This window comes from Nuphar pumila, chromosome 5, assembly GCF_984573655.1.
Source record: "Nuphar pumila chromosome 5, dmNupPumi1.hap1.1, whole genome shotgun sequence".
NCBI lineage: Eukaryota > Viridiplantae > Streptophyta > Magnoliopsida > Nymphaeales > Nymphaeaceae > Nuphar > Nuphar pumila.
In genome coordinates this window covers 129003563-129030955 of record NC_143253.1, presented here as the reverse complement: position 1 = coordinate 129030955, position 27393 = coordinate 129003563, and the positions used below count along the sequence as shown (strand labels likewise).

The 27393-nt window shown below is 36.2% G+C and overlaps 1 protein-coding gene and 1 pseudogene across 1 annotated transcript; both read left to right on the top strand.

Annotated features, from left to right (window-relative positions):
- Nucleotides 1–363: 363 nt before the first annotated feature.
- On the top strand, nucleotides 364–8954 carry LOC149838673 (B3 domain-containing protein Os01g0723500-like; the record flags this gene model as incomplete). Its single annotated transcript, XM_090008292.1, has 6 exons — nucleotides 364–369; nucleotides 533–877; nucleotides 910–1624; nucleotides 7903–8081; nucleotides 8163–8454; nucleotides 8551–8954. Coding segments are annotated over 6 exons (1566 nt in total), but the record flags the coding sequence as incomplete, so codon positions are not given.
- Nucleotides 8955–22675: 13721 nt separating this feature from the next.
- LOC149838672 (L-type lectin-domain containing receptor kinase SIT2 pseudogene) lies at nucleotides 22676–24358 on the top strand (annotated as a pseudogene).
- The last annotated feature ends 3035 nt before the right edge of the window (nucleotides 24359–27393 follow it).

Below are 27393 nucleotides of genomic sequence, written 5' to 3'. Positions count from 1 at the left end.
TTATCCTTGGGATGGTGAGTGCTAGGTTACCATAGTTTTTTGCAATGCTCATTTAGCTAGGTATATTCTTTACTATGTACTAACAAGATTCCAGCAGCTGGTGTATAGGATGCTACATTATTTAGTTTTCCCAAACCTTAACTTTTTCATGTGTATGCACACACAGTTTTCATATTTTGCTAATGAAGCTGTCTTTCATATTAATTTTTTGGTTATGTTTAAAAAGTTTCTTCAGGCAAGTTTTTTGTGAATGTGAAGATGATGTATGATGAGTGTAGGAATTGGAAAGATCACTTACTTTGGAGCCATTGTCCAGGACGAAGATTTTATTTTCTCAAGGTCCTCACATGAAACTTCTCAACTAATTTAGTAAGTCAACACTTTTGGCCTTCTGGCAATTTGTTTGTTCTCTTATGAAGCGTGTACACTGAATATTTTTGTACTTGTATTTCCCTGTTCAAGTGAACAATCCCATGGTGCGCCTTTGTTGGGATCATACTTTGCTTTAAGTAATGCTGATCATGACCTGTAGGAAATTCCACAAAATTTTACACAACACATTGTAAGAGAACAGCGTGAAACTGCCTTCTTGAGGGGTCCTAGTGGCACCATTTGGAATGTCCAACTGAATAAAACTGGTGGCAGGTTCTCTTTCGAGAATGGCTGGCGGGAATTTCTAGAACAGCACTCTTTAAATCAAAGAGATGTATTAGTTTTCAGATACGATGATGCCTCACAATTTTCAGTTCAAATATTTGATGACACTGGATGTGAGAGAGAAGATTCATTTTCTGTTTTGAGCTTCAAAAAGGTTAATGGGAGCAGGGAACGACTGACACATGGACAGACAGAGGAAACTTGCCACATGGAACCCATGGATGCATGCAAACTGAGGCTTATGTGACATATGAAGCAGTAGGCCCACGAACAGCACTTGTTCTGAGATCTTTATCCTCTAGTGGAAAAGGGAAATATTTAGAGCATGGTTCAGGTATATTCCCTCAAGATGAGGAACTGAGTGCTGAATCAGAAGATCTGACTGATATAATTAGTGTATCACCATTTGCTAAATGTGTTTCTGAGACATCCAAGAAAATGGAAAACAAAGTTACAAAAATTTCATCAGATTGGAAAACCATAGGGTCAACTACCTCACACACTCATGATTCAGATGGAAAGGGCTTGAACTCTGAGCTAAAAAATTGCAGCAATTACTCTTTGAAGAGGAAGGTTTCTGATGATTTAAATCAGGATAATGAATTGAGTCACATAAGACAATCAGTTCATCTGAGATCCCTAGATTTTGATGTGGCAGAGAAGTATGTGCAACATGATTTCATGCAGAACTCTTTGGTGGTGAAACTCACAACTCCATCGGAGGAGCCAGCCAATGTTTCAACTGAACTGCCACCTATTCGATGTGCTTCTGGAACCACATATAAAAAGAAAAAGAAAGGGATTGCCAATTCATCAAAGCGGGAAACTGAAAAACAGGGCTCGAGCTCTGAGCAAAAGATTCTCTCTCTTCCTGCTTCTAAGAGAAAGGTCGATGATGGATCAGGCCACCAAAAGAAATGGAATGGTGCCAAGTCTGAACGTGGATATTTAGAAATCTTGAAACCAGGTGATTCTTCTATTCACATTGTTTATCTAGATGAAAGCTTCCTTCACACTCCTCATTCCTTTGCACACACACAAAAAATACATATACACACATACGTACACCCACCACATATTTGGTATCAATATGTCATTGCTCAATCATCTTTTAAGTAAACCTGATCACACAGATGGCTTATTCATGATTCATTTGCTTTAGAACATACTTCAAATGAATACATTTAAATGTTAAAATGGATTTTAAATGAGGAAGAAAGAAACCCTGCACTAAAATGTAACTATGAAAGGCTTGTTATGCCCAAGTTGCTAGATGGAAAACATGATTTGTGTGGCCAGATCTACTTGAAAATGCATGAGTAGGTGACAATGAAATATATATATATATATATAACACAGACTTGGCTGCCCTTGATCATATCATACCATCTAGCTAAACATCACAGATCTGAATTTTGTTCAATGTTGCAAGTATTATAGCATATCGTATAATATGTTCTATAACTAGAGGGCTATGTCATGTAGGTGTGGGTGCGGGTACTAGTGCGGCACTTTAAAAAAACTTGAGTGCAGGGGTGCGAGAGGGTGTATATATATATATATATATATATATATATATTTAACAGTCAACAATAACACTAATGAAATAAAAAATAATTATCATATCATCAATTTATCATGCATGCAATAAATCAAATTAACAATCTACAATTGCTATTCTTCATCAATAAAAACTAATACTACAATTAAATCAACCTAAATATATTATGACTATGTTAAGTAAATTAAGAAAACATGAAACAATCAAACAAGTAAAGCAAAGAAGATGTAAATTATACTGATATAAGAAGCAAACAATACATAATTACATACTAAAAGTATATCCTACATAATGTATATGACGATCAGGTAATTATTCTAATAATTTTCTACTTTATCATCAAATTCATTATTAGAATTAAAATTTAAAAATGTTAAATAATTGCATATTTAAATGAAGAAACTAAAAAATAGTCAAATAACTAAGAGATCAATTAGTGCCTGTATTCCTCATTGGTTCGTGAAAGTAATCGAAGATTAGAATGAACAAAGACTAAATCCTTTGCATGCTTGCTAGTGAGTTTGTTTATCTTTATGTTGTGGATTTGAGCATATGCGTTTAAATTTCTTTCACAACAAGATGAACTAACAGGCTAGAATAACAATCTCAATACAAAACATTGAAGAAGATGTGTTTTTGATCCATATGTTGACTACCATATGATAGGATCTATATCTTCCTCCTCTCTCGCTATTAATGCTTGTCCATTATCTTCGAAGAGAATTTTTTTTTAAACTCGTGTGATTTGCTTTATAATATGTGATTCTCGATAAAGTCTTGCCATACACATATTTCTATGTCTTAATAGCTCGGAGTCTAAATTTTTAGGGACACGATCAACACCACCTTCCTTTCACTTCTTTGCATAATATTTGACATTAAGAGAATGTGTCATGTAATGCAAAAGAGCGTTGCTCTTATCTCATATTCTAACTAAAATCGAATGTATATGATTAAAAAATTCTGAATCATCCACTGCAGGATTTTTTTTTCTTATTCTTGAAAACTGCAACTTGAATTTTTTCAATCATATTATCTCACATTTCATAAACTTTGTGAAACATGGGCTCATCCTTGTCTACTTCTATCAACATTTCTCAAATAGGTTGCGTAAACTCGAGGTACACAACTCTTTCAAAACTCATCATGAATAATGACTTTCTTAATTTCTTGAGCTTTGACAACATCATCAATATGATAGAATGTTCAATTATCATCAGTCACCATGTTAACCAAAGAATTATTGACTTAATTCTTTTCACTATCGCAATGTTGGACGCAAAACATGTTTTAGCAACCTTCAACAATTTTAGATTATAATGTCTATTAAATATAACATTAACATGATGGTGGTTAACAACAAAATTCTTAGTGTTTTTGATATTTTTTTTCTAATTCCTCAATCCATAAACACAAAGCATATGCTAGTGTTTTTTCTTCTTTTTTTAGATTGCAAATGGTCTTGAGGGGGCCAGATTCAAGTTGTGAGTTACATAGAGAATCCAAAAAATGTGAGGATACTCACTCTCCAAACTCAATGCTGCACTTTTACAAACTGGAGCGGTGTCTGTGATGATTTGCATTACTTTCTAATCACCCACTTCTTCTATTACTTTTATAAACAACTTCTTCAAATACTCATCATTTTTATATTGCTCAGATGCATCAACTGCTTTCAAGAATATTGGGTCAATAAGCGAATAAGTAATGAAATTAATCTGTTAACGCCTTTGAATATTTGTCCACCCATTAAAAACAATGAAAACTCTTTTTTATTTCTATAAAAATTTCTTAAATCTCTGAAAATCTCTTAATATTTGCCCTTTCTTCTGCAAGAATTGTTGTTCGTTGTTTTTTTTTGAGTTTGAATGTACATATTCACTCAAGTTACAATTTGCCAGTGAAGTAATTAAATCCTTTCGCTAAGGATTTCTAGCTACATTAAATAGAATTGAAATAGAATAAAAATACCTCCCTACTTTTCTATTTATCTCCTCCCTTCCATATGTATTAAATGATGCTTGTGTCGTTCCTCTTCCTCCACCTCCTACATCCATTTTTTTTAGCATCTTCTCGGTGGCTTGAAAATGGTATATTGATTACATAAGAATCACTCATTGTCTTCTTTTTCTCATATTCATCTTGTATTTTTTTGTATTGTTTTCGCATTGCCTCATCAAATCTTTTGCATCCTGAAATGTCGTGTCCTGCTATCTTTAACAAATGAGTCTTAACTCATGTGTAAAACCCAACATAATCTTTCACAAAGATTGCATCGAATTATCAATGTTTTATATGGTTTATAATTGTTTGATATGCGTCCTACATCCAATTTTCTTTTTTTTTTTAGCATCTTCTTGGTGGCTTGAAAATGGTATATTGATTGCACAAGAATTACTCATTGTCTTCCTCTTCTCATATTCATCTTGTATTTTTTTGTATTGTCTCTGCATTGCCTCATCAACTATTTTGCATTCTGAAATGCTATGTCCTGATACAAATGAGTCTTAACTCTTGTGTAAGACCCAACATAATCTTTCACAAAGATTGCATCGAATGCTCAATGTTTTATATGGTTTATAATTGTTTGATATGTGATGTTATGTTTTTTTGGTAGCTAGTATCATTGTTACTTGCATTGTGATTTTTTTAACAATTTTCCTTTATTTTTATTTCTCTTTCCACAAATTATAAATTTTTACGATATGTTATAATGGGTATCCTATTTTTGGGTGTGACCCATATGCATATCTTATTTTAGGCATAACCCATATATTCATTGATACACATTTCACAACCCTAGTTTTATTTGCTCAATATGACCACACAAATGTATTCACCATGGTTTGCCTAGAAATCGTTCTTTAGATCAAATTGTTTCTACATAGAACATTATTTTTCAGTTGAAAATAGTTAATGCAATTTGTGGTTTTGATTTTTTTATGCTCTCAAAATATTTGCTTACACATCACAACTAGACGATCCAAAACATGTTTTTAACTAATCAAACCATGTATATTGTATTTCTAGACCTTTGTCTAAAGAAAATCAAGAAGATGCTGAAAATCTAGTTGTTTTTACGAGAGTATAATATATAGTCTCCACACACAGACATGCTGGTGCATGCCCTAACAGTCTCATATTCTTAACCATCCTAAACTGCTTCAAAGTACAAAATTTTTGTTGTTTGCTTAATTCAAACTTATAGATGTATTTCATGTTTAGATGTGTTTTAGAGCGACTGAAAATCAATTGCTCATGCACCAAGAACTTGACGGAAAAAAATCAAGGTTTCTCATTAAATTGATTTGATCCAAAGCATGATTTTTTGTGAATAGTAACGATGAACATATCTACAGGTTTGGATTAAGCAAAAATATCATTCAACTATGTTTTCTAAAAGTGTTTAGGATGGTTTGGGACTCTCTCTCATCATGGTTGTCAATCTCGGAACTGAGTTTTGGATCGGTCAAACTTGACTCTGCGACTTTTTCCCATTGTATGGAGAAAAATTTACAAGTTATGGTTTCATATTAAGAAACAAAAATAATCGACCTAAGTTTAGGACAGCGAACTGTAGGTCTATTCACCTCAACCTGTTCCCAGACAAAAATGTAATAAAAAAGTAGCATAGTTGGCAATATTCAAAACAGTTAAAATATAGTTTTCCACATTCTAGTAATATTTTGCTGTTGATATACTACTAAGAAATTTTAAAAAGCATACTAGTATTTCCATGAATTCTGAAATGCTAAATAGCTAGTGTTTAGAAATTTCAGAGAACTAAAACAGTGTTCTGCAATTTCAGTATAACAGAGCCATTTTTTCTAATATTCAAAGAATCTTGAAGCATTCGCTTGTATTTTTCAGAAAATCAGTTTTCACTGATTAGCAATTACTAATTGCAAGGACCTTTGAAATGGAATTGCCAAATGGTTGAAACCACTGAAACATAAGTTTCACAAGCACTGCTTTGAAATTTTAGGAAAGAAGAGGCACTGAAATGTCAGATTATTAAAACCATGAATTGAGAATGTTCTTCCCTTTCTTTGTCTAACACCCTTCTGGTTATAGAGGCTACTAGAAGGGCATGAACCTGCTGCCTCCTAGTCGTTACCAGCTTCATCTCTCTCTCTCTCTCTCTCTCTTGCCACATCTAGGAATGTAAGGAACTGAGAATCGACATTTGGCATTTGCTCAAGAGGGTGATGTGTATACGGCAGATGAGACCAGTGTAACACCTAACCGTACTATAAGGTGTAACCCCAGCTGAAAATTGCTGAAGACCTTGGTCTCCACTCTCCATTGTGTTTTGTTGTGACTGGTAAAGTAGTGATCAAACAAATTCTAGTTGTAAATTGGGGAATGGTAGGAACAAAAAGGGTTTCCTTGTTACAAAATGATATACCAAACTCGGGTGAGTAGTCTCTGACTTGTGACTTGGCCGAGCCAAGCAAGTTAATAGAAAAACTCAGGTAAATTTAGCATAGAATGAGTTATGCTAATTTTCTGACTTGCAGGGGGATGATACGAGATGACTCGGCTCGGCTGAGTTTTCCAACTCTCTCTCTCTCTCTCTCTCTCTCTCTCTATATATATATATATATATATATATATATATATATAGTAATGCTCTGGTTCTGCCCACTTTCTTGTTCTCCCCCTTCAAAATCGTAGTTTTTTGGTATTTTCTCTCACATCTAATACCATAGATGTGATCTATAGGTTTTGTTTAGTGGGAGCCGACTTTTGGATCACCGGAATCTGACCTGTATACAGGTTTTTCTGGTGTTCCAAAATCAATGGCTATGAAGGCATCAATTTTTCCAGGCTCATAAAAATACATTTTTTCATCGAAAAAATATGATCCAAGAGTCGATTCCCACTAAATCGAGCATGCTAAACACATCTAACGGTTCAGATCTATCATAAAACACTTCAAACTATGGGGCAGAACGAGAAAATGGGGCCTAATATGTTCAATTCTCATATATGTGTGTGTGTTTCTATGTTTACTCATGTGCATTTGTGCATAGACAGTCATGCTCGCACAATGTCTGAGCTGTATCTTGGTCAAGGCAATTTCCTGTGATATTTTACACTTTCATATAAATCAAAATGCCTCTAAAAAAATAGAAAATAATTGAAAAAAATTATTGTGGTTTCTTGTAGAAGTGTAATGAGGATAAAGACAATTTCTCAAAGTGTAGAGAAAAGAAAATTATATTTAAAGTTTAAACCTAGAAGATGTAAAATCTAAAAATATCAATGGTAATATAATTTTTAAATTTTTAATAGGTGATACTTTGAAAATACCATAATATTTTCCCTTTAAATTGTTTCTATATCATATCATGGTAATATCACAATTCAAAATATTAGCAATGGTCATGAATGTGTTGTCCATGTAAATGCAATAACTTTTTCGTAGACATTGGCAGCTAAACACTTAAGAATATGCATGTGCACGCATGATTATGCTTGCTTCATTTGTCTAGTAAACTAGCTTACCCAGTTCACCAATTCTTTTTGTTAGTTCAATATTAGATGAGATGGTTTGTCTGATTTAGCTGATCAGGTTCAGTGTGAAAAGTCACTGCTTTTGCACATGAAAATTGATGATTTTGTCTTGATTTAGGAGGTTAAGGATGATTTGCTGATGATTGCTGTACAAACTGATGCAGGTCAGTCTGGAGCGACAATTAAGAGGTCAACTTACACAAGAGCTTTTGTGTCGAGCCGGAGACCTGTGACAGATGAAGAAAAAACCAGAGCAAAAACAGCTGCACTCTCCTTCCAGTCTGTCCATCCATTCTTTGTCGTTGTCATGAAAGCAACATTTGTTTGTAGAGGATTTTACATGGTATGCTAGTAACATCTTTGAACATTATTCACTTTCGAACCTTGAGAATGATTTGTTGTTTAACGTATGCCCTGCATGCAGCATATTCCTTTGAAATTTGTCAAGGCACATCTGCCTCAGCAGGATGCAAAATTCATGCTTCGGAATCCAGAGGGGAAAGAATGGCAAGCGAGTTACCTTTACAAAGAAGGAAGATCTGGGTTTTTGGGCGGTTGGGCGGATTTCGTTTTTGCCAACAATCTGGAGGAGGGTGATGCTTGCGTTTTTGAACACATCAAGGGTGGCAAAGAGTTGGTGATGAATGTTACTATATTTAGGGTGGTGGAACAAATTACTCCCCTGGTGAAACGTTACTATGTTCAGAATGTGAAGGGTTTGTAGCTATTTTTCTGTTTCTCCTATCAAGTGCAAATGCTGTTGGCTTAATTTTTCTGTAAGTTGATTTCTTTTATGTATGGTTTGCCCGCAGAAGCACCAAAGTTAACATTTTCCAGGTAACGATCTGCAAAGAAGTACATGGGAGTATTGGCTAGCAGGATCCTGTTGTTACTATTGGATGCTGGGAAGAGGTGAGAAAAACTGTGCATTGTCGATCTAGCATCTTTGACGTTTTGTTAAGAATCCTAAGGGAACATATGTGCATATATCTGTTCCGGTGTTCCCTTGTAGATTTGATGTTTTTGAGGTTTGAACTTTGAACAAAATCTTCTAAAACGCTCATGCTATTGATGAAGGAATTCGAATAGTGACTGCTTTGTTGTGGTTTGAGAACAGGTTTTCATGATGCTCACCGCCTACTTGCAGAGCATCTCTCTCTCTCTCTCTCTCTCAATACATCCTTGGGCAAACAGGCAAATGTGCAAACTCTTATCCATGTACTTTCTGTGACAGACTAATTTAGATGTATGGAGGGTGTGGATGTGATGTTAGTTGATGTTAACACATGACGGACTAGTCATATAGAGGACGAGGTCAGGGGTCCATCGGATACTGTGAATGGCAACCAATCATGACTGATGGATTTGTTTATGTTTCTGATGGCCCCAAGTGTTTTTGGGTGTTCATATTCTAGATTGAATGACATCCAATGCGTGTCTTAAATGGACAGCTGAGACCAAGGGCGAGATCCACAGTGGTTGGATGCCGTTCATCATATGAATGAATGGTGTCTGAAGGGCGATACCTCTATCCTGATCTGCTGTTACTTGTCCTTGGCCTGTATGAATGACGAATAATGTTTGAAATTTGATATGTAGGCAGGTGACCAACCTACATCCTACCTGTTTTTTTAACTATGATTGCCGCTACTGTGATGAGAAAAGAATACCAACTTGAATTCTTATCCATACTGTGGTTTGGAGTTGAAAAAATATCTTTTTTCTATTAAAGCTCATAATGACCTATATAGGATTCTCATACCTGTGCTTGATGATTTCATCTATAACCTAACTTTTCTCGACCATGTAGTGATGAACCTTTCAGTTATTCAGGGTGGGCTGAATGTGTTTCAATGCTTCAGTTCAATAAGGTGTTGGGCCAGACAATAAAGTAGGTCTTACCCAGGTCGAATGAGTTAGCTGGATGGCTAGGTCGCACTATCATAAGCTAGTGGTCTCTGGTTTGAGTTCCAGGAAAAACAAGTAAACCTTACCCAGTTGCATCTATGATAGAAAATTTGATTTACTTAATTTTGACGTTTTTTATTCTTTTATGTTTTAATAGATTGTCTACGATTAACAGCCATGGTTCTATAAAAGGTCCTTTCCTTTTCCTTTTTCTTTTTTTATGAAAATGCAATCTAAATAAATAACAATGTGATAGGGGTCAAATGAGATTGCTAGATGATACGGTCATGCTTGTTCGAATTCCCTGGGTTTGCCTGTCAAAACCAGAACAAAAAAATTGGCAAGGATTGTTCCTATTTTTTTCTGTCATATTCCTTATAGACCAACGGGGGTTCCACGTGGTTGGTAGGAGCTGTCAGTGCACGTCTCATTGTGGTGGGACGTTGCTTCTCAGTAGTATGTTGAATAATAACTGGTGGGGGTCTGCCTATTGCCTTAAAAAAAAAGGTATTCCCTAAGGGGAGTGTTTGCGTGCCACATCAACATTGGGGGTATTTGCCTTGCAGAAAAAAGGACAATGAAATCAACAGAGCAAACTCCCCTCAACAACCACAAATTTCTGCACAAAACATTGTCTACGTGGTGGGAGCTCTCTTCTTGCATGACACAAGCATATCCTAAGGGTGTGTTAGATTGCTTGTTCAAGAACAAACAAGTACATGTTCTCTCTGTTTTGTAGCAACTGCATTCTGTTCAATGTTTTTTCGATTAGAGAAAAGTTGTGTTTCTTGTGTTCGATGTTTGATTTAAACTGCAGATAGCATGAATACACATGGATAATGAGTTGAATAATTTTGTTTTAGATTGTATGATTTATTATGGATTTTACCCCTTCATATGGATCTTGGATTTGATCTAATTACCAAAAAAGTATATAACTTATGCAATTAAAAAAAACAAATAGACAATCATATATTTGATATACAAATGTTTCGGTGAGTATCATATTGGATTCAATTATGGATTTATATCAAAAAATTATAAAATTTAGCCTCGAATATGGATCTCGAATTGAATTCATATAAAAAATAATATAAAACTTATATAATTTAAAGAAAAAAAATATGAATTCATAAACTTTCATTCATTAAAAAATAAAATTGCTCATACATTCATTATTCATTCATTAAAAAATGAAGATGCTCATACAAATAATTAATTTATTAAAAAATAAACTTTGCTTGCACATCCATTTATTAAAAAATGAGCATGCTCATAGAGATTCATTTAAAATGAATATGCTCGTATATTCATTCATTTAAAATGAATTTGCTCATATATTCATTCATTTTATTAAAAAATATGCCTATACATTCATTCAAAATAAACCTGTTTATATATACATTTATGCATTCATTCATTCTAAAATGAACATGTTTATTCATTCATTAGAAAACAAACTACTTATATACATTCATTTCATTCGTTAAAAAACAAACTTGTTCATACGATATAATTATCATTTTTAATTGTGAATTGTTTGGAGATTGGGTTCTTTTCTATTATAAAATTATGTATATGTGTATGTTATATGAATAATTTTATCTCTCAATGAGAACTGAATATTGTACTTGGTACTTTAAAACTAGAAATCGAGTTTTTATCAAATAAAAATTATGTTATACTGATGTTCATAATGAGGAGTATCTGTGGCTGTATAACTCGTGGTTTGCGATTGATTTTTTATTGAGTGCATTAAATTATAACAAGTGATAATGATACCCTTTGTGTAGAGTTATAAACTCAACAACTTTTGGATATCCAACATCTGCAAGATAATATTTGCCTATATACATACAATTGGTTTAGCTTGACAAAAATTATTAATCATTATAAATTATATACACAATATATAATTACTTACCTTCGGGTATCAATAAAGGCTGGTTTGGATTATAAAATGCATTGTACAACACTTTTGCTTGGTTGCGCTTCCTTCCCAACCAACAAGCACGTAGTGAAATTTTATGTCAAACCCCACCACAAAAAGAATATTTTGTGACAACCACCGTTTTTTATTTGGAAACATCATTTGTTCTCCCCTTAATTTGTGTATAAGAATGTGTTTTATCTATAACCCCTGAACAATTCTATCATAAACAATATATATATATATATATATATATATATATATATATATATATATATATATATATATATATATATATATATATATAAGTTACAACACCCGACAAGAATACCTCGTCGTGTTGGCTCTGCCTGCCATACCTACGATCATCGTATTGACAACTTAAAACTCTGAGGCTAGGACCCCTATCCTCGGGACCTCTGCTATGCATTGGCTTGTGCAGAGGGGCGACACCCATGAGAATCAAACCTTCTAACAGCCAAGGCCCCACCCACTACGCCAATCCCCCTTGTGGTTGTATGTATGTCCAATATGTAAATCCTAATACAAGTATTGAAGATGAAATATTTCCTTCAAATATGGATAGAATCTTGACTCTTTCCTAATTTTTGCATAGGTGTCACTACTGCATTGGCATATGAATCAGTGCCCATTGCTAAGTATTGTGTTTAACAAAAAATTAAAATACTTGTTAATTGTTTATCATGAGTGTTGGAATACCTCCTCAGTTGCTCTATTTCGCTCAATGACATAATGTTAATAAAAAAATTGCAATTTGTTCTTCAACCCTTACACCACGGGCATCTTGCAATAATCCACTAATGCTAAGAGTCTCTCATAATGATATGTATGTGTAAGAGATAAAAACAATGACCCCTATGTATGAAATCATGAACAATTTTTCTATTTGTGATTTTCAAAGTGACATCATCACCATCATAGTGAGTAAGCAAATAAGTTTTTTTAAAGAGTCATTATATTTCTCTATACACAAATACAATCATGAAATAAACATAAATAATATGCACAAGAACTAAAACATATATATCAAGCTATAAGAATATGTACATATCAATAAACATTAACATACAAATCCACAATAAATATGTTTATAACATGCAACCTTTGAATATTAAACATTTAACACAATGATAACATTAAATAATCACCATAAACATGAATTACATCCACAACTAAAATTTAAATATTAAGCTATAAGAATATGTATATATCCCAAGCCCGGATAAAGGAGGAGGGTTGCGGTAGGCCTGTGACAGCCAGCATAAAAACTTTGTCATATCCTATGAAAATGAACCAATATGAGAATTTTGTTGGGGCGTTCCCTACTGAGCGACGCGCTGTACTCTCTAGGCCCGGAGGCAGTGATAAATGTGCAAGGGTTGCTAGGTCGTCGCCCAGAAGCGACGCGTCACACCGGCGCCCGGGTGTGGTGTCAAATAGGCAAGGGTTCCCTCGCTTTGTTGGACGGGTGGGGGTAAAGAAGTTAGTCCAAGACCATAAAATTAGGTTAGCCACTTGGAACATAGGGTCTTTAACTGGTAAGTTGGTAGAGTTAGTAGATGTTATGTGTAGGAGAAAGATTGATATTTTATGTCTTCAAGAGACCAAATGGGTAGGTGAGAAAGCTAAAGTGATAGAACCTTGGGGATATAAGATTTGGTATACAGGAATAAATAGGAATAGGAATGGAGTAGGGATTGTTATGAGTCGTCAGTTTATAGATAATGTAGTTGAGGTCCGTAGGAAGGGTGATAGAATTTTACTTATTAAATTAGTATTAGGTACGGATATTATTAATATTATTAGTGTTTATGCACCTCAAGTAGGTTTAGATGATTCCATTAAGCATCAATTTTGGGAAGATTTAGATGGAATAGTACAAGAGACATCTTATGGAGAAAAGCTTTTCATCGGCGGTGACCTTAATGGACATGTAGGCATTAGTAGGGATGGATTTGAGAATATCCATGGAGGCTATGGTATAGGAGAAAGAAATGAAAGTGGAGAAAGGATTTTAGATTTTTGTTTGTCCTATGATATGATCTTAGCAAACACTTGGTTTAGGAAGAGGGAGTCTCACCTAGTAACATTTAAAAGTGGGGTTAATACGAGTCAGATAGATTTTTTCCTACTTAGAAAGAGAGATAGGGGTTGTTGCATCGATTGTAAGGTTATACCAGGAGAAAGTGTAGCTACACAACATAGAGTCTTAATTTTAGATCTTAGAATTAGACAATGCCGCAAAAGGGATAGACATAGGATAGATCCTAGAATTAAGTGGTGGGCACTGAAAGGAGCTAAACAAGGAATGTTTGTAGAGCAGGTAGTTAAGGAAGTTGATTGGTGTCTCGAGGAGGATTCAGAATCAATGTGGAATAAGATAGCGGGTGGTATGAGAAAAGTAGCTAAGGAGGTATTGGGTGAGTCTAAAGGCGGTGCACCACTAGGTAATGATACATCATGGTGGAACGAGGATGTCAAATTAGCTATTAAGGTTAAAAGAGAGTGTTATAGAAATCTAAGTAAGAGTCGTGATAATGAGAATTTGGAGAAGTATATGATAGCAAAGAAGGAAGCTAAAAAAGTTGTTCGAAACGCGAGGGCTAAGGTATATAAGGAGGTTTATGACAAGTTGGATACCAAAGAAGGCGAGAAGGATATTTATAGGCTTGCAAAGATGAGAGATAGGAAATCGAAGGATTTGGGTATGGTTAGATGTATCAAAGATGAAACGCAAAGGGTTTTAGTCAAAGATGAGGAGATTAAGGAGAGATGGAAAGATTATTTTGATAAGCTATTTAATGATAGTCATGCTCAAGATCTTGGAGACTTCTCCATTCCTTTTCATGAGATAAATCGTGACTTCATGCGCAAGATTCAAAAGAAAGAAATTGCAGAGGCTTTGAAGAAAATGAAATCAAGAAGGGCAGTTGGCCCAGATGGTATACCTATCGAGGCTTGGAAATGCTTGGGAGAGAAAGGTTTAGAATGGTTGACAAATCTTTTTAACTTGATTTGGCGAACAAATAAGATGCCTAATGAGTGGAGGAAGAGTACTTTGGTGCCTTTATATAAGAATAAGGGTGATATACAAGATTGCACAAACTATCGTGGTATAAAACTCATGAGTCATACTATGAAACTTTGGGAGAGGGTGATTGAGTCTAGGTTGAGGAAGGTTGTCATGATATCGGAGAATCAATTTGGTTTTATGCCTGGAAGATCAACTATGGAAGCTATACATCTTCTTAGACAACTTATTGAAAGATATAGAGAGAGGAACAAAGATTTGCATATGGTTTTTATTGATTTAGAGAAGGCATACGATAGAGTACCTAGGGACGTTCTCTGGTGGACAATGATGAAGAAAGGTGTTTCTCTCAAGTACATTAGTATAATTAAAGATATGTATGAAGGAGTAGTAACCAATGTCCGCACTTGTGGAGGGGTGACAACCAATTTTCCGATAACGGTTGGGTTACATCAAGGATCTGCTTTAAGCCCTTTCCTATTTGCGATAGTGATGGATGAGCTTACGAGATCAATTCAAGAAAATGTACCGTGGTGTATGTTGTTTGCTGATGATATTGTTTTGATTGATGAGTCTAGAGCCGGGGTTAATGCTAAGTTAGAATTATGGAGACAGACATTGGAAGCTAGAGGTTTTAAGTTGAGTAAGAGTAAGACTGAATATATGGAATGTCGGTTTAGTAAGCAACGAAGTAGTGATGGGAGTGTAGTGAAGCTTGGTGAGCAAGATATACCGGTGAATGATTATTTCAAATATTTGGGATCCATCATTCAAAAGTATGGAGAAATTGATGGAGATGTAAATCATAGGATAAAGGTTGGGTGGATGAAATGGAAAAGTGCTACTGGAGTGCTGTGCGATCGTAGAATGCCATTGCGGTTGAAGGGAAAGTTTTATAGGACGACTATTAGACCCGCTTTACTTTATGGTACGGAATGTTGGGCTGCCAAGAGACATCATATTCAAAAAATGAGTGTAGCTGAGATGCGGATGCTTAGATGGATGTGTGGAAATACAATAAAAGATAAGATTCGGAACGAAGAGATACGTAAGAAGGTAGGTGTTGCACCCATTGAAAATAAGATGCGAGAGAATCGTTTACGGTGGTTTGGACATATTCGGCGAAGGCCTAATGATGCTCCAGTTAGAAGGTTGGAGAAATGGGAAAATATATTAGTTAAAAGAGGTCGGGGTAGGCCTAGGAAGACTTGGATGGAGATGATAGGAAAGGATATGAATGCTTTGAACCTCACCGAGGACATGGCGTTGGATAGAAATGATTGGAGGAAAAGGATTCATGTGGAAGACCCAAAATGAATTTCTTTTTTGGTTCATATCGCTGACCCCAATTGTTTTGGGATGAAGGCGTAGTTGTTGTTGTAAGAATATGTATATATCCATCAATAATTTATCATACACAATCTACATCAACATAATCATAACATGCGACATTTCAATATTAAACATTTAATACAATGATAACATTAAATAAATATCATAAACATGAATCAAGCACAATTATAAAGAATGATATATATAATGACTTATGCAAATGCATACCTAAACATTGAGAAACAATTTATAGTCCAACCTATTGACCCTCGCCTTTAGATCTATGTTCAAAATATAGTTGCGTTGTCAGAGACTACCAGTGGGTCTAATGAAATCATGCATGTAAGACCATTAATCTGATCATTATCCAACACTTCTTTTAATACAATACTACATTTTGATGCTAGTTGGTAGGGGGATCATCGTTGATTATCTGCACATACGTAAAAATGTTACCTAGAATGTCTGTATTATCACTATGATTTTTGAGCTTTCCTTTACTTGATTGCCTCATAGAGGATGATGACATTCTAGGATGTGGACTATTCATGGGTGTTTCATTACAAGGAGCTTGTGATAATGAGTTGATCTCCTCTATAACTTTTACAAGACGTGGTGGTGGTTGTTGTTTTGATTATATGGTCTTATAGTTGCCTTCAGCAGTTATTCTTCATAAATGTTCAAATCATATTTATAATACATTTCTTTTTAGGTTTTTGATAATTATTTCTTGGGTCTTTTCTAACACATTTAATCCATATATTTGTGTCAACCACAAATATCTTTTTTGTGGGTCCCATCCAAACTCAGAAGTATTCAATATTTGGTTTGAGATTATTTAGTTGGGATTCACACAATTCAACTTGTTTTTTATTTTGTCCAATGTGAATTCAGACTCAAACTTCTCCATCATTTGGCTTTACACAACCTTCATTGCCTTGTCTTTCAACCCGTCTGCTCTAACATGCAGTCAAATAGATATTTCACCTGAGATGTACTTTATTACATTTTATCTGCCTACCTAACTTGTACTTCTTGTACTTCAACCATTATTGCATCTCTAGTATTGAACACTATTTGCATTCAAAAGTCTAATTTCATCATAACAATAATAAAAATAGTAAAATAATGAATGAAGCATGACCGAAAATGCATGTGTAGAATACATGATCATAAGCTTAAAATCTTTAGTCTAAATTCAAACAAGGTTGGTGTATAATATTTCAGTCTTTAAAATTTAGGCTAAGCCATACATGTGTATGTGTGTGCTTGTCCAAACCACAAAAACAATAAAAACCCATGAATTGAAGCAAAAACCAAATCTAAATCATAAAATCAATAAAATACTGCCCATCTATAGTGATATTCTACAAAAGACCCAAATGTAATCTCTAAGTACACAACGAGATTTAAAAAATATAACATGTAATTCATATCAAGTATACCCTAGAATAGAAGAAAAACATGAACCAAGCAAAAAATCCCAAATGTAAACCCTAAACATAGTAAAAATTTGGCTATTCATAGTGAGTTTCAACACATTAACATGTCATTTATACCAAATATACCCTAAAATTGAAGCAAAATCTAAATCAAGCAAAAATATTAAGTGTAAACCCTAAACCTAGTAAAAATCCAGTCATCCACAATGAGATTAAATACATATAACATGCCATTCAAATAAAATATACCCTACAATTTAAGCAAAGTCTAAATCAAGCAAAAATATCAAGTGTAAACCCTAAACCTAAAAATCTAGTCATCCACAATGAGATTAAATACATATAACATGCCATTCAAATCAAGTATACCCTACAATTAAAGCAAAATCCAAATCAAGCAAAAGCCTCAAATCTAAACCCTACAATTCAGCCATCCATATTGATATTCAATAAATAGAGCATGTCAAATCCTATCAATCATGAGCGCCTCAAATCCAAACGCCTCAAATCCAAACACCAATCTGCAAGAAATACAAATCCTACATCCTAGCCTTTCTAAATATATATATATATATATATATATATATATATATATATATATATATAGAGAGAGAGAGAGAGAGAGAGAGAGAGAGAGAGAGAGAGAGACCTATGAAGGTTGCAAGAGGATCAACGTTAGGGGCACTTAGCTTGAGGGGAGCCTCTCTGAGAGGGGAGGGGGAGATGCACATAAAGGGCATTGGGTAGGGATGGCAGTGGACTGGGGGAAAACGGGGCCCCACCCCACCTCACCCCGTATGGACCGGGGATGAAGGGCATGAAACGGGAATGGAGGCAGGGATGAAGGTCAAAATTCATCCCCGATCCCCGTGCGGGGATGGAGGCGGGGATGGACTTACACTTTTTTCCGCTCCGCCCCATCCCGTTAATAATATTACTAAAATACCTAAACCTAACTAATAAAATTACAAAAAAATCACAATAATATATACTAACTTACTAACCCTAAATCGTGCAACACCACGTTTGTCAGCCCTCAGCCCTCAGCCCTCTCTCTCTCTCTCCACCATCGACGACCATCATCGTCGGTGCCAGATTCGTCCACCAACGACGATGAAGGTTCTCCATCACCGTTGGTGACCATCATCACCGGCCCTCTCTCCGTCCACCATAGGCGCCAAACACCTCCATCGCACTCGTCTCGAAGAATAGATCGGGACCACCCATCACCTCCATCACACTCGTCTACCATCAGCGCCATCACCTTCTAATGACATCAGAGTGGGGTAAAGGTTGCAAAGGTCTGACTGCATAAATACGTTTGGTAAAAACCTTCCTCTTATTTCCTTGTTTTTCTTATCCTATATTCCCCTTTCTAAATTTGTCTTTCCTTTCACCAAAGTATTTTTCTTAGTGCCATCAGTCTTCTTTTTTTCATCACTGTCACTGTTTCTATGCACATACGCTGCCCTTCTTTCAACCATGTATTGACCTTTCCTATTACCCTTTATAAATGCAACTCGTTCCTACCCTTCTTTACTACCATTTATTTTTCATAGTTTTTTTGTACTTCTGCTACTCTTAAAACTTTTTGTGTTTTTGTTACTTGAAAATAATAGCAGTAGGCCTGATATCATTCCTGAAATCACTGGGCAGCGTCGGTGCAGGGGCAGGGCCGGGATGGGGACGGGGATGGGGGCGGGGATGGGGACAGGTTAGGGCGGGGACGGGGATAATTAGTTTGAGATGGGACGGGGGTGGAGGTCCAAAGTGCCCCCGGCCACGTGGATGGACCGGGGATGAAGGCTAACTTTTTGAGATGGGGCGGGGGTGGAGACCATGTCCCCCGCCCCGGTCCACTCCCATCCCTAGCGTTGGGGGTATTACTCCATGCCCAATAATTTTTGTTTTAGTTTTTAGTGTAATCCCCATCTCTGTTCCCAGCAAAACGGGGGGTGGGGATGATGAAACACCATTCCATGGGCCACATCCACTGTTTGATGCATCCACCGCATCCTTCGCGATGCATGAAACACGCTATCAAACACGCCCCAAGAGTTATGTCCATCAGTTCAGATGATTCCAATGCTATATCAATCTACTCTGTCTTTTGTATAAGATCATAAGAAAAAAAAGTGACTAATTTTTTTAATCGGCAGACTTGGGGATAAACTCCATAGGATTGGAATCCCAGACCCTTTAGTTATGACAATGCAAACCTAACCATCCAGCTCTCCCACTCGATTCAAATAGTAATGCAACATTAATCTGACTTAAGAGGGCGTTTGTTGCATGCCCTTTTGTGTGAAAGACATCCTCTTTCTTATGAAAGATAGCCTTTTCCATAAATGGTGTGAATATATAAGTGAGAAATATGTGGTGGGGCTCATATAATATTGCCAAACAAAATATCTTTCCTATTAAAATGGGTTAACACCTCCCCCACCCATAGGGAAGCACTTTCTCTCATGGGTATCTCTTTCAAGGGAAAATGTTTTTTCTTGAGTGGGAGTATAACAAATGCCCCTTAAGTGATATTTTTTCATAACCTTAAGAAAATATTTATTCCTAGCATCATGTGAACGCAAAAGGAAATCCAAATTAGGAAAGTGCGATATACAAAAAATTACAATGGTGCTTGTAACCATCAAGTCAGCAGCTCATTGTTTATACGCCACTTGTGTAATCAGTCACCAAACATTTGCTGGAGATGACACATAAAGTCACCAATAGAGCAGCATTCCATGTCACCAACAGCCAATGGAAGCCATTTTAGAAGCCTCGTCAAATGGCTAATGTCTATAGGGGATTTTTTTTAATTTAAAAATGTATAAAGTACTTGCACAGTTTATAAAATTTCAACTTTTTAAAATTACTACGGCCATTTCTTCGTAATAATGTAATAAAGAGCAATCACCAAACGAATAAAAGAGCATCAACAGTCAAAATGATTATATATATGTATATATTATATCAGGTCGCAATTGTCACATTAAGTAGAAAATGTCATTTTTTTTTACATATTTTAAAGGTTTTTTGCAGATCAGACCTTACAGATGTGATCTACAAGGTTCAATGATTAGTAAGAAGCAGGTTTTGGATTGTGAGATCATGACATTTAAGATTTCGATACAACAACAACAACTACGCCTTCATCCCAAAACAATTGGAGTCGACGATATGAACCAACAAAGAAATTCATTTTGGGTCTTCCACATGAACATGTCTCCATGGAGGCTATGGTATAGGAGAAAGAAATATGGAGAAAGGATTTTAGATTTTGGTTTGTCCTATGATATGATCTTAGCAAACACGAGAGTCTCACCTAGTAACATTTAAAAATAGTGTTAATACGAGTTAGATAGATTTTTTCCTACTTAGAAAGAGAGATAGGGGTTGTTGCATCGATTGTAAGGTTATACCGGGAGAAAGTGTAGCTACACAACATAGAGTCTTAATTTTAGATCTTAGAATTAGACAATGCCGCAAAAGGGATAGACATAGGATAAATCCTAGAATTAAGTGGTGGGCACTGAAAGGAGCTAAACAAGGAATGTTTGTAGAGCAGGTAGTTAAGGAAGCTGATTGGTGTCTCGAGGAGGATTCAGAATCAATGTGGAATAAGATAGCGGGTGGCATGAGAAATGTGGCTAAGGAGGTATTGGGTGAGTCTAAAGGCGGTGCACCACTAGGTAAGGATACATCATGGTGGAACGAGGATATCAAATTAGTTATTAAGGTTAAAAGAGAATGTTATAGAAATCTAAGAGCCGTGATAATGAGAATTTGGAGAAATATATGATAGCAAAGAAGGAAGCTAAAAAAGTAGTTCGAAACGCGAGGGCTAAGGTATATAAGGAGGTTTATGACAAGTTGGATACCAAAGAAGGCGAAAAGGATATTTATAGGCTTGCAAAGATGAGAGATAGGAAATCGAGGGATTTGGGTATGGTTAGATGGATTTGAGTATACGTTTAAGATTTCGATAACTTAAAAAAATCAACAACCTCATTCTTTGAAAATTTTGTGGAGAAGAGGTTATATATCTATATAAAAAAATAAAAAGATAAAATCCAAGTTGCAACTTTTATATCAAATAGACCATGCCAAATGCATTCGTGATGTTGGATTGAGTCCGTTCCTGCTCGCACCAATGATTTCCAGTTAAGTGAGATGGTCAAGTATCGTCGGATGCCCCAGGCATCAGACGCGTGGCCTTGCACCGTTTATCCTTTTTTTTTTAATTTTGACTTTTAGTGGCGGTTTTGAACCACCGCTAAAGACCTGACTTCCACTCAGGTCTTTAACATCTGTCAAGACCGTCGTTAAAAGTGTAAAAACACAAAAAAATGCTGACGTTTTGCATGACTTATCATCAGACAGTTTGTCTGTCTGATGATACACCAAACTGTCTGATGATACAACCTACTATATATATATACTATGAGAACTGAAAATATGAGAACTATGTGTGAACTATGATTTTCAAGAATTTTTTGTTTTTTTCTCTTAAATCTAACAGGATGTGATCTACATGTTTGGTTTTTTGAATCATCCGATTATGATGCATAAATGAGATTTTTTAAGGCTTTCAAATCAATATACGGTTCATAATCTTCATAAATATTATGATTTTTATGATTTTTTTGTTTTTTTCTCTTAAATCTAATCGGACGTTATCTACATGTTTGGTTTTTTGAATCATCCGATTATGATGCATAAATGAGATTTTTTAAGGCTTTCAAATCAATATACGGTTCATAATCTTCATAAATATTCAAGAATTCAAAAATCACAAATTTCATCGAAGATACATGATCCAACAATTGATTCCTAGCAAATTTTCAATATCATTAGCGTTCTTTCACAGGAAACCAAATTCAAACCACGTGAGAACCAAGAAGATGGCCCACTTTCATTGCGGCAAAGTTCTGCACAGGCTGATAATGAACTCGCCAATCACATTCCTTAATGCCTTCTTTACCTAACCTTAACAGAGCTTCCATAGAAGCAAAGAGTTTTGAGTCCAAAGAAAACACTGGTGTAAAATTGAGCTCCTTTCTATGATGGCAAACTCCAACCTGATTCTTGAGCTACCAAGGTGCTTTCTTCTCCTCATTCTTCTTCTTGCTCATTTCTGCAAACCTGCAATTGCAATTCACAGCAGCTTCGTCTTCAATGGCTTTCATCAAACCAATTTGAGCCTATCAGACTCTTCAGTGATAACCAAAACAGGGGCTCTATGTCTAACTAACAGCTCCCATACCTCAAACATGGGCAACACGGGCCATGCGTTCTACCCGGTTGCTCTACAATTCAAGAATTCTTCTGCTGCTAACACAACTCAATCTTTCAGTACCCATTTCGTCTTTGTGATCGTTTCCGAATCCCAGGATTCTGGTGGTCACGGCCTTGCCTTTGTCGTCGCTCCATCCACCAACCTCTCCAACACTGCCAGAGGCCACTACCTCGGCCTTGTCAATGTCTCGAGCAATGAAAAATCATTCAACCGTATATTTGCAGTCGAATTCGACAAGGTTCAGGCCCCACCTCTGCAAGATAGAGATGGAAACCATCTTGGTGTTGACATCAACAGTGTGATGTCCAGTACATCAGAAACTACTGCTTACTACACAGACGATGGCAAGAATGAAACAGTTGTGTTAGACAGCAGGACATCGATCCAGGCATGGATAGACTATGATGGGAACAACAAGCTTCTCAACGTAACCATAGCTCCGTTGACACATCCACTCAAGCCCAACCGCTCACTGATATCATATGGTGTAAATCTATCCCCTGTTTTTTATGAATACATGTATGTTGGATTCTCCTCCAGTATACAGAAGCTTGCAAGTGAGCACTACATCTTGGCATGGAGCTTCATGATCAATGGAGAAGCTCTGGAACTGGACCTCAAACACCTTCCCTCTATCCCTGGGAAATCCAAATCTTTTAGGCTTTTTCCTTACACTTCTACACTAGCACTGCAGCTTTTAATGATGCGTTTCTTATGTGGTGTACAGGAGGAGGAAGATGACATTTAGTACAGTAGAAGAATGGGAGCTGGACTATCCTCACCGGTTGCCGTATAAGGAAATCTATAAAGCAACCAACGGTTTCAAGGAGAAAGAGCTTTTGGGCAAAGGTTTACAAAGGTGTGTTGCCCAGGAATGGCATGCAGGTTGCAGTCAAGAAAGTATCGCATGATGCAAAATAGGGGATGAGGGAGTTTGTAGCCAGAGGTATCAAGCTTGGGGAGGTTGAGGCAAAGGAACCTGGTTCAATTGCAAGGTTGGTGTAGGAGAGGAGACGACCTTCTTTTGGTCTATGATTTCATGCCAAATGGGAGTCTTGATAGTTTTCTTTTTGAGGAGGAGAAGAGAATCCTCAGTTGGGAAGAAAGGTTCAAGATTCTCAAGGGAATTGCTTCTGGTCTGCTGTATCTGCATGAAGAGTGGGAGCAGGTTGTTGTTCACAGAGATGTAAAAGCAAGCAATGTTTTGTTGGATGCTGATCTGAATGGGAGGCTGAGCGATTTTGGGCTTGCAAGACTCTATGAGCATGGCACCAATCCTAAGACAACTCATATTGTTGGCACTCTGGGCTACATGGCGCCTGAGCTTTCACGCACCTATAAGGCCACAACGAGCTCAGATGTATATTCATATGGTGCACTGCTTCTTGAGGTGGCCTGTGGGAGGAGACCCATTGAAGCTGGAAGGCCTAATGTAGAGGTTGTCCTGATGGAATTGGTGCACTTACTGTGGAAGGAAGGGGAAATACCGACTGCTATGGACAAGAGGCTTGGGATGAACTATGTGAAGGAGGAAGCAGAACTAGTGTTGAAGCTTGGTGTGCTCTGCTCACAGGCTGTACCCGAGTCAAGACCGAGCATGCGTCAGTTGATTCAGTGGCTTGATGGTGATGCAACATTACAAGATTTGGAACCTTAGAATCATATTATCCTGAATGATCCAGGCATTGATGAACTAGTTCTGCAGTATTCTTCCTCTGAGAAGATATTGCATAACTTGAGGATCATGCCGAGTGCAGACTTGCAAAAGCATCAAAATAGATCACCACATATCTTGTTCAAAATTCTCAGTTAATAGATCGAAACATGATTTGTCAAAAGTAAACCAACAGAATGTTATCTACTTTGTTGATGTTCTATATGTTTGGTGCACTGCAGGTCAGGGATCCTGATTGTTTAGCTGAATTGTATCTGAGCCAATGTTGAGCTTATCCTTTATGGTTTTATTTGGCATGTTCTTGACCAACCTAAAAGTATGTATGACACTAGAGCATAGATTAGATATATATGGCTTATCCTAGAACAAACTGTGTTTTTGCAGCAAAGGTCTACACTATCAATATAAAGATTTGAAGGTTTCATGTGAGTGTTCTTAGGCTTATGTCTTGTTTGAATCGATTTTCTGTTGTTAGCTCTTTCTTGCTTTGTCTGAAAATGATTTTCCATCCAGAGTTATCCGGATCATATTGGAGTGTAAATAGGTTTCTGATAAGCCAGGCTATGTGACTGTCTTCGGTGCTTTATTTGTTGTTGTTTGTGCTATTTGATTAACCTAATTTTCATTAGTGGCTTTCAGTGAGAATTGGATAATTTTTATTGTCATCCCTCTCTGTTACGGTAGAGATGAACCCACTTTTTGAAATTTTTTGTGCAACCACGATTCCAAGCCTTGTTCCACGAAAACCCATTCTACGATACAGGTTTTCGCATATATATATATATATATATATATATATATATATATACATATACATATATATATATATATATATATATATATATATATATATGCAACCTTATGCAACAATAAATCCCTTGATTATAGAATTTGATAATTAAAATTGGAAACCAGACAATATAATATGTGAATAATTGAAATTTAAATGCAACACGAAACTACCTATCCCAAAGTTCTTTCTTTTTTAAGGAACTATCCCAAAGTTCTTGCCTTGCCTTAGAGCTTTAGGTTGCTTAACCACAATTAGCTTTTCCAATTTACGCATATATTTGCATTTGGATCAATTAGAGGCCAATAGAGTTTTTACACGTTTTTGTTAATCCATGAATTGGATCAAACCTTATTCCATGGCATTTCCTACCTAATTCTGTTTTTGATGATCGATTCAACCTATGATCAAACAGATACACCTTTGTTATATTTCATCAAGTCTAGTAATGAGCATAACCGCCATGGAGAGAAGAACCTATTATGAGCTTTTCCGGAGTTTTTCATACAAATATATGTAAGAAATTTTAATGTTTATTATTTATAATATTTGTTCACTCCAACCCATTAAGAACCTTGTTCCACCTAAACTTGATTTGGATCTACGGAGTCTAGCTAGTTCAACAAGGAGATATGGTATATGATGACATACGGTTTGAGAGTGTATAGAGTGGGCACTATACTACACTGTTAGTTTATGAATCATTACGGAGTTGATGTCTCATATTATGTCCGTTACGAATAGGCTTGACTATAACTGAAGGAAGGGCTAGTGAAAGATCGTGATTCAAAGTCCAGTCATTCTCTAACATGGAGCAGATTATATCCATAAGAAATTTATATCAAACCAAGAGTGACAAACATGATCTAAAAATGAAGGTTTAGATTCAACTCTATTTTGGGATGAGTATCTTTCTGGAACCCACCAAAATTTCATGACCCATATCTTTTTTGGAAGGATTAGAACTCTGTTACTAAGCGTATTGGGAGTGTTAATTTTAAAGAGATATTGATTGATTCATATCTCATTAGTTTGATTTTTTTTCTTGTTTTCTTTTATTAAAATTTAATTCAGTAAACAGAATCTAATTTCTAATTTACTGTAGCCTAAGTTTTTCTTCCTGTCATTTGCATCAATATATCTAACTTCCAGGAGAGGACAAAAGGATGGCATCATATGACCTATCTTTGCCATAAAATTCGACTTATTCCCTTTAGTTTAGTCCTACGGTCATAAACGTCATCATGTTCATGCCTTATCCCAAGTGCATGAGAAGGTACGACAGTGAACTGGGGATAAGGCAACTTTGGACCTCCAACCCTGCACCATCTCAAATTTACTGTCCCCATCTTCATCCCCGTTCTGGTTCCTACATCTCACCGAATTCACCGTGCTAAGTTCATTAAAAAGAGAAAAAGAAGGAGAGGTTGGGCCACCAAGAGGATTGAGTTGTCACACAGCACTGCATGAGAAGCCTTGAAAGGAGGCAAAAAGGGAGAAGGAAAGGAAGGAGAACTGAAGAAGCTAAAAAGCTTATTTTAGGTTTTAGGGTTAAAATTTTAGTATTAAGAATATATAAGAGTTATATGTAATTTTATTAAATAACAAAAGGTATTTTAGTTATTTTACTAACAAATATTAATGATGAGGCAGGGCAGAGCTGAAGAAAGTGTAGGTTCATTTTTTGTTTCATGCCCACTCCAAACAGAACGGGTTTTGGACAGATCCCAGCTTCTTCTCCAGGTCCATTGGGTTTACTATGCAATAATTTTGTCTCATAGTGTTCCACTTTTATCCTCTCTTTGTGTTTGTGTGTATGTGTACGCGTAGGGATGGCAGTGGATCGGGATAAATGTAGGGGACTAGGTTTCTACCCTTTTCCCATCTCAAAATTGTGCCCTCCATCTCCGCCTTCATCCCCACATGGGTTTCGATTTTAACCTTCATCCCCGTTTCATGTCCTCCAATCCCGGTCCAAACAGAGGCGGGGCGGGTTCTATTTCTCCTCGATCCACTACCATCCCTAAAGAAGGAGGTTGAACCGACAAAGGGTATTTTAATTGTTTTATTAATGAGGATCGGAGATGGAGAGGGACGGGGCCGGAGAACGTGGAAGTCCATCCTTGCCTCTATCTTCACACGAATTTTGATTTTAATCTTCATCCCCACCTCTATCCATTTTTCATGCGGGGGAGCCCCGTTTTGATCCCCTGATCCACTGCCCATC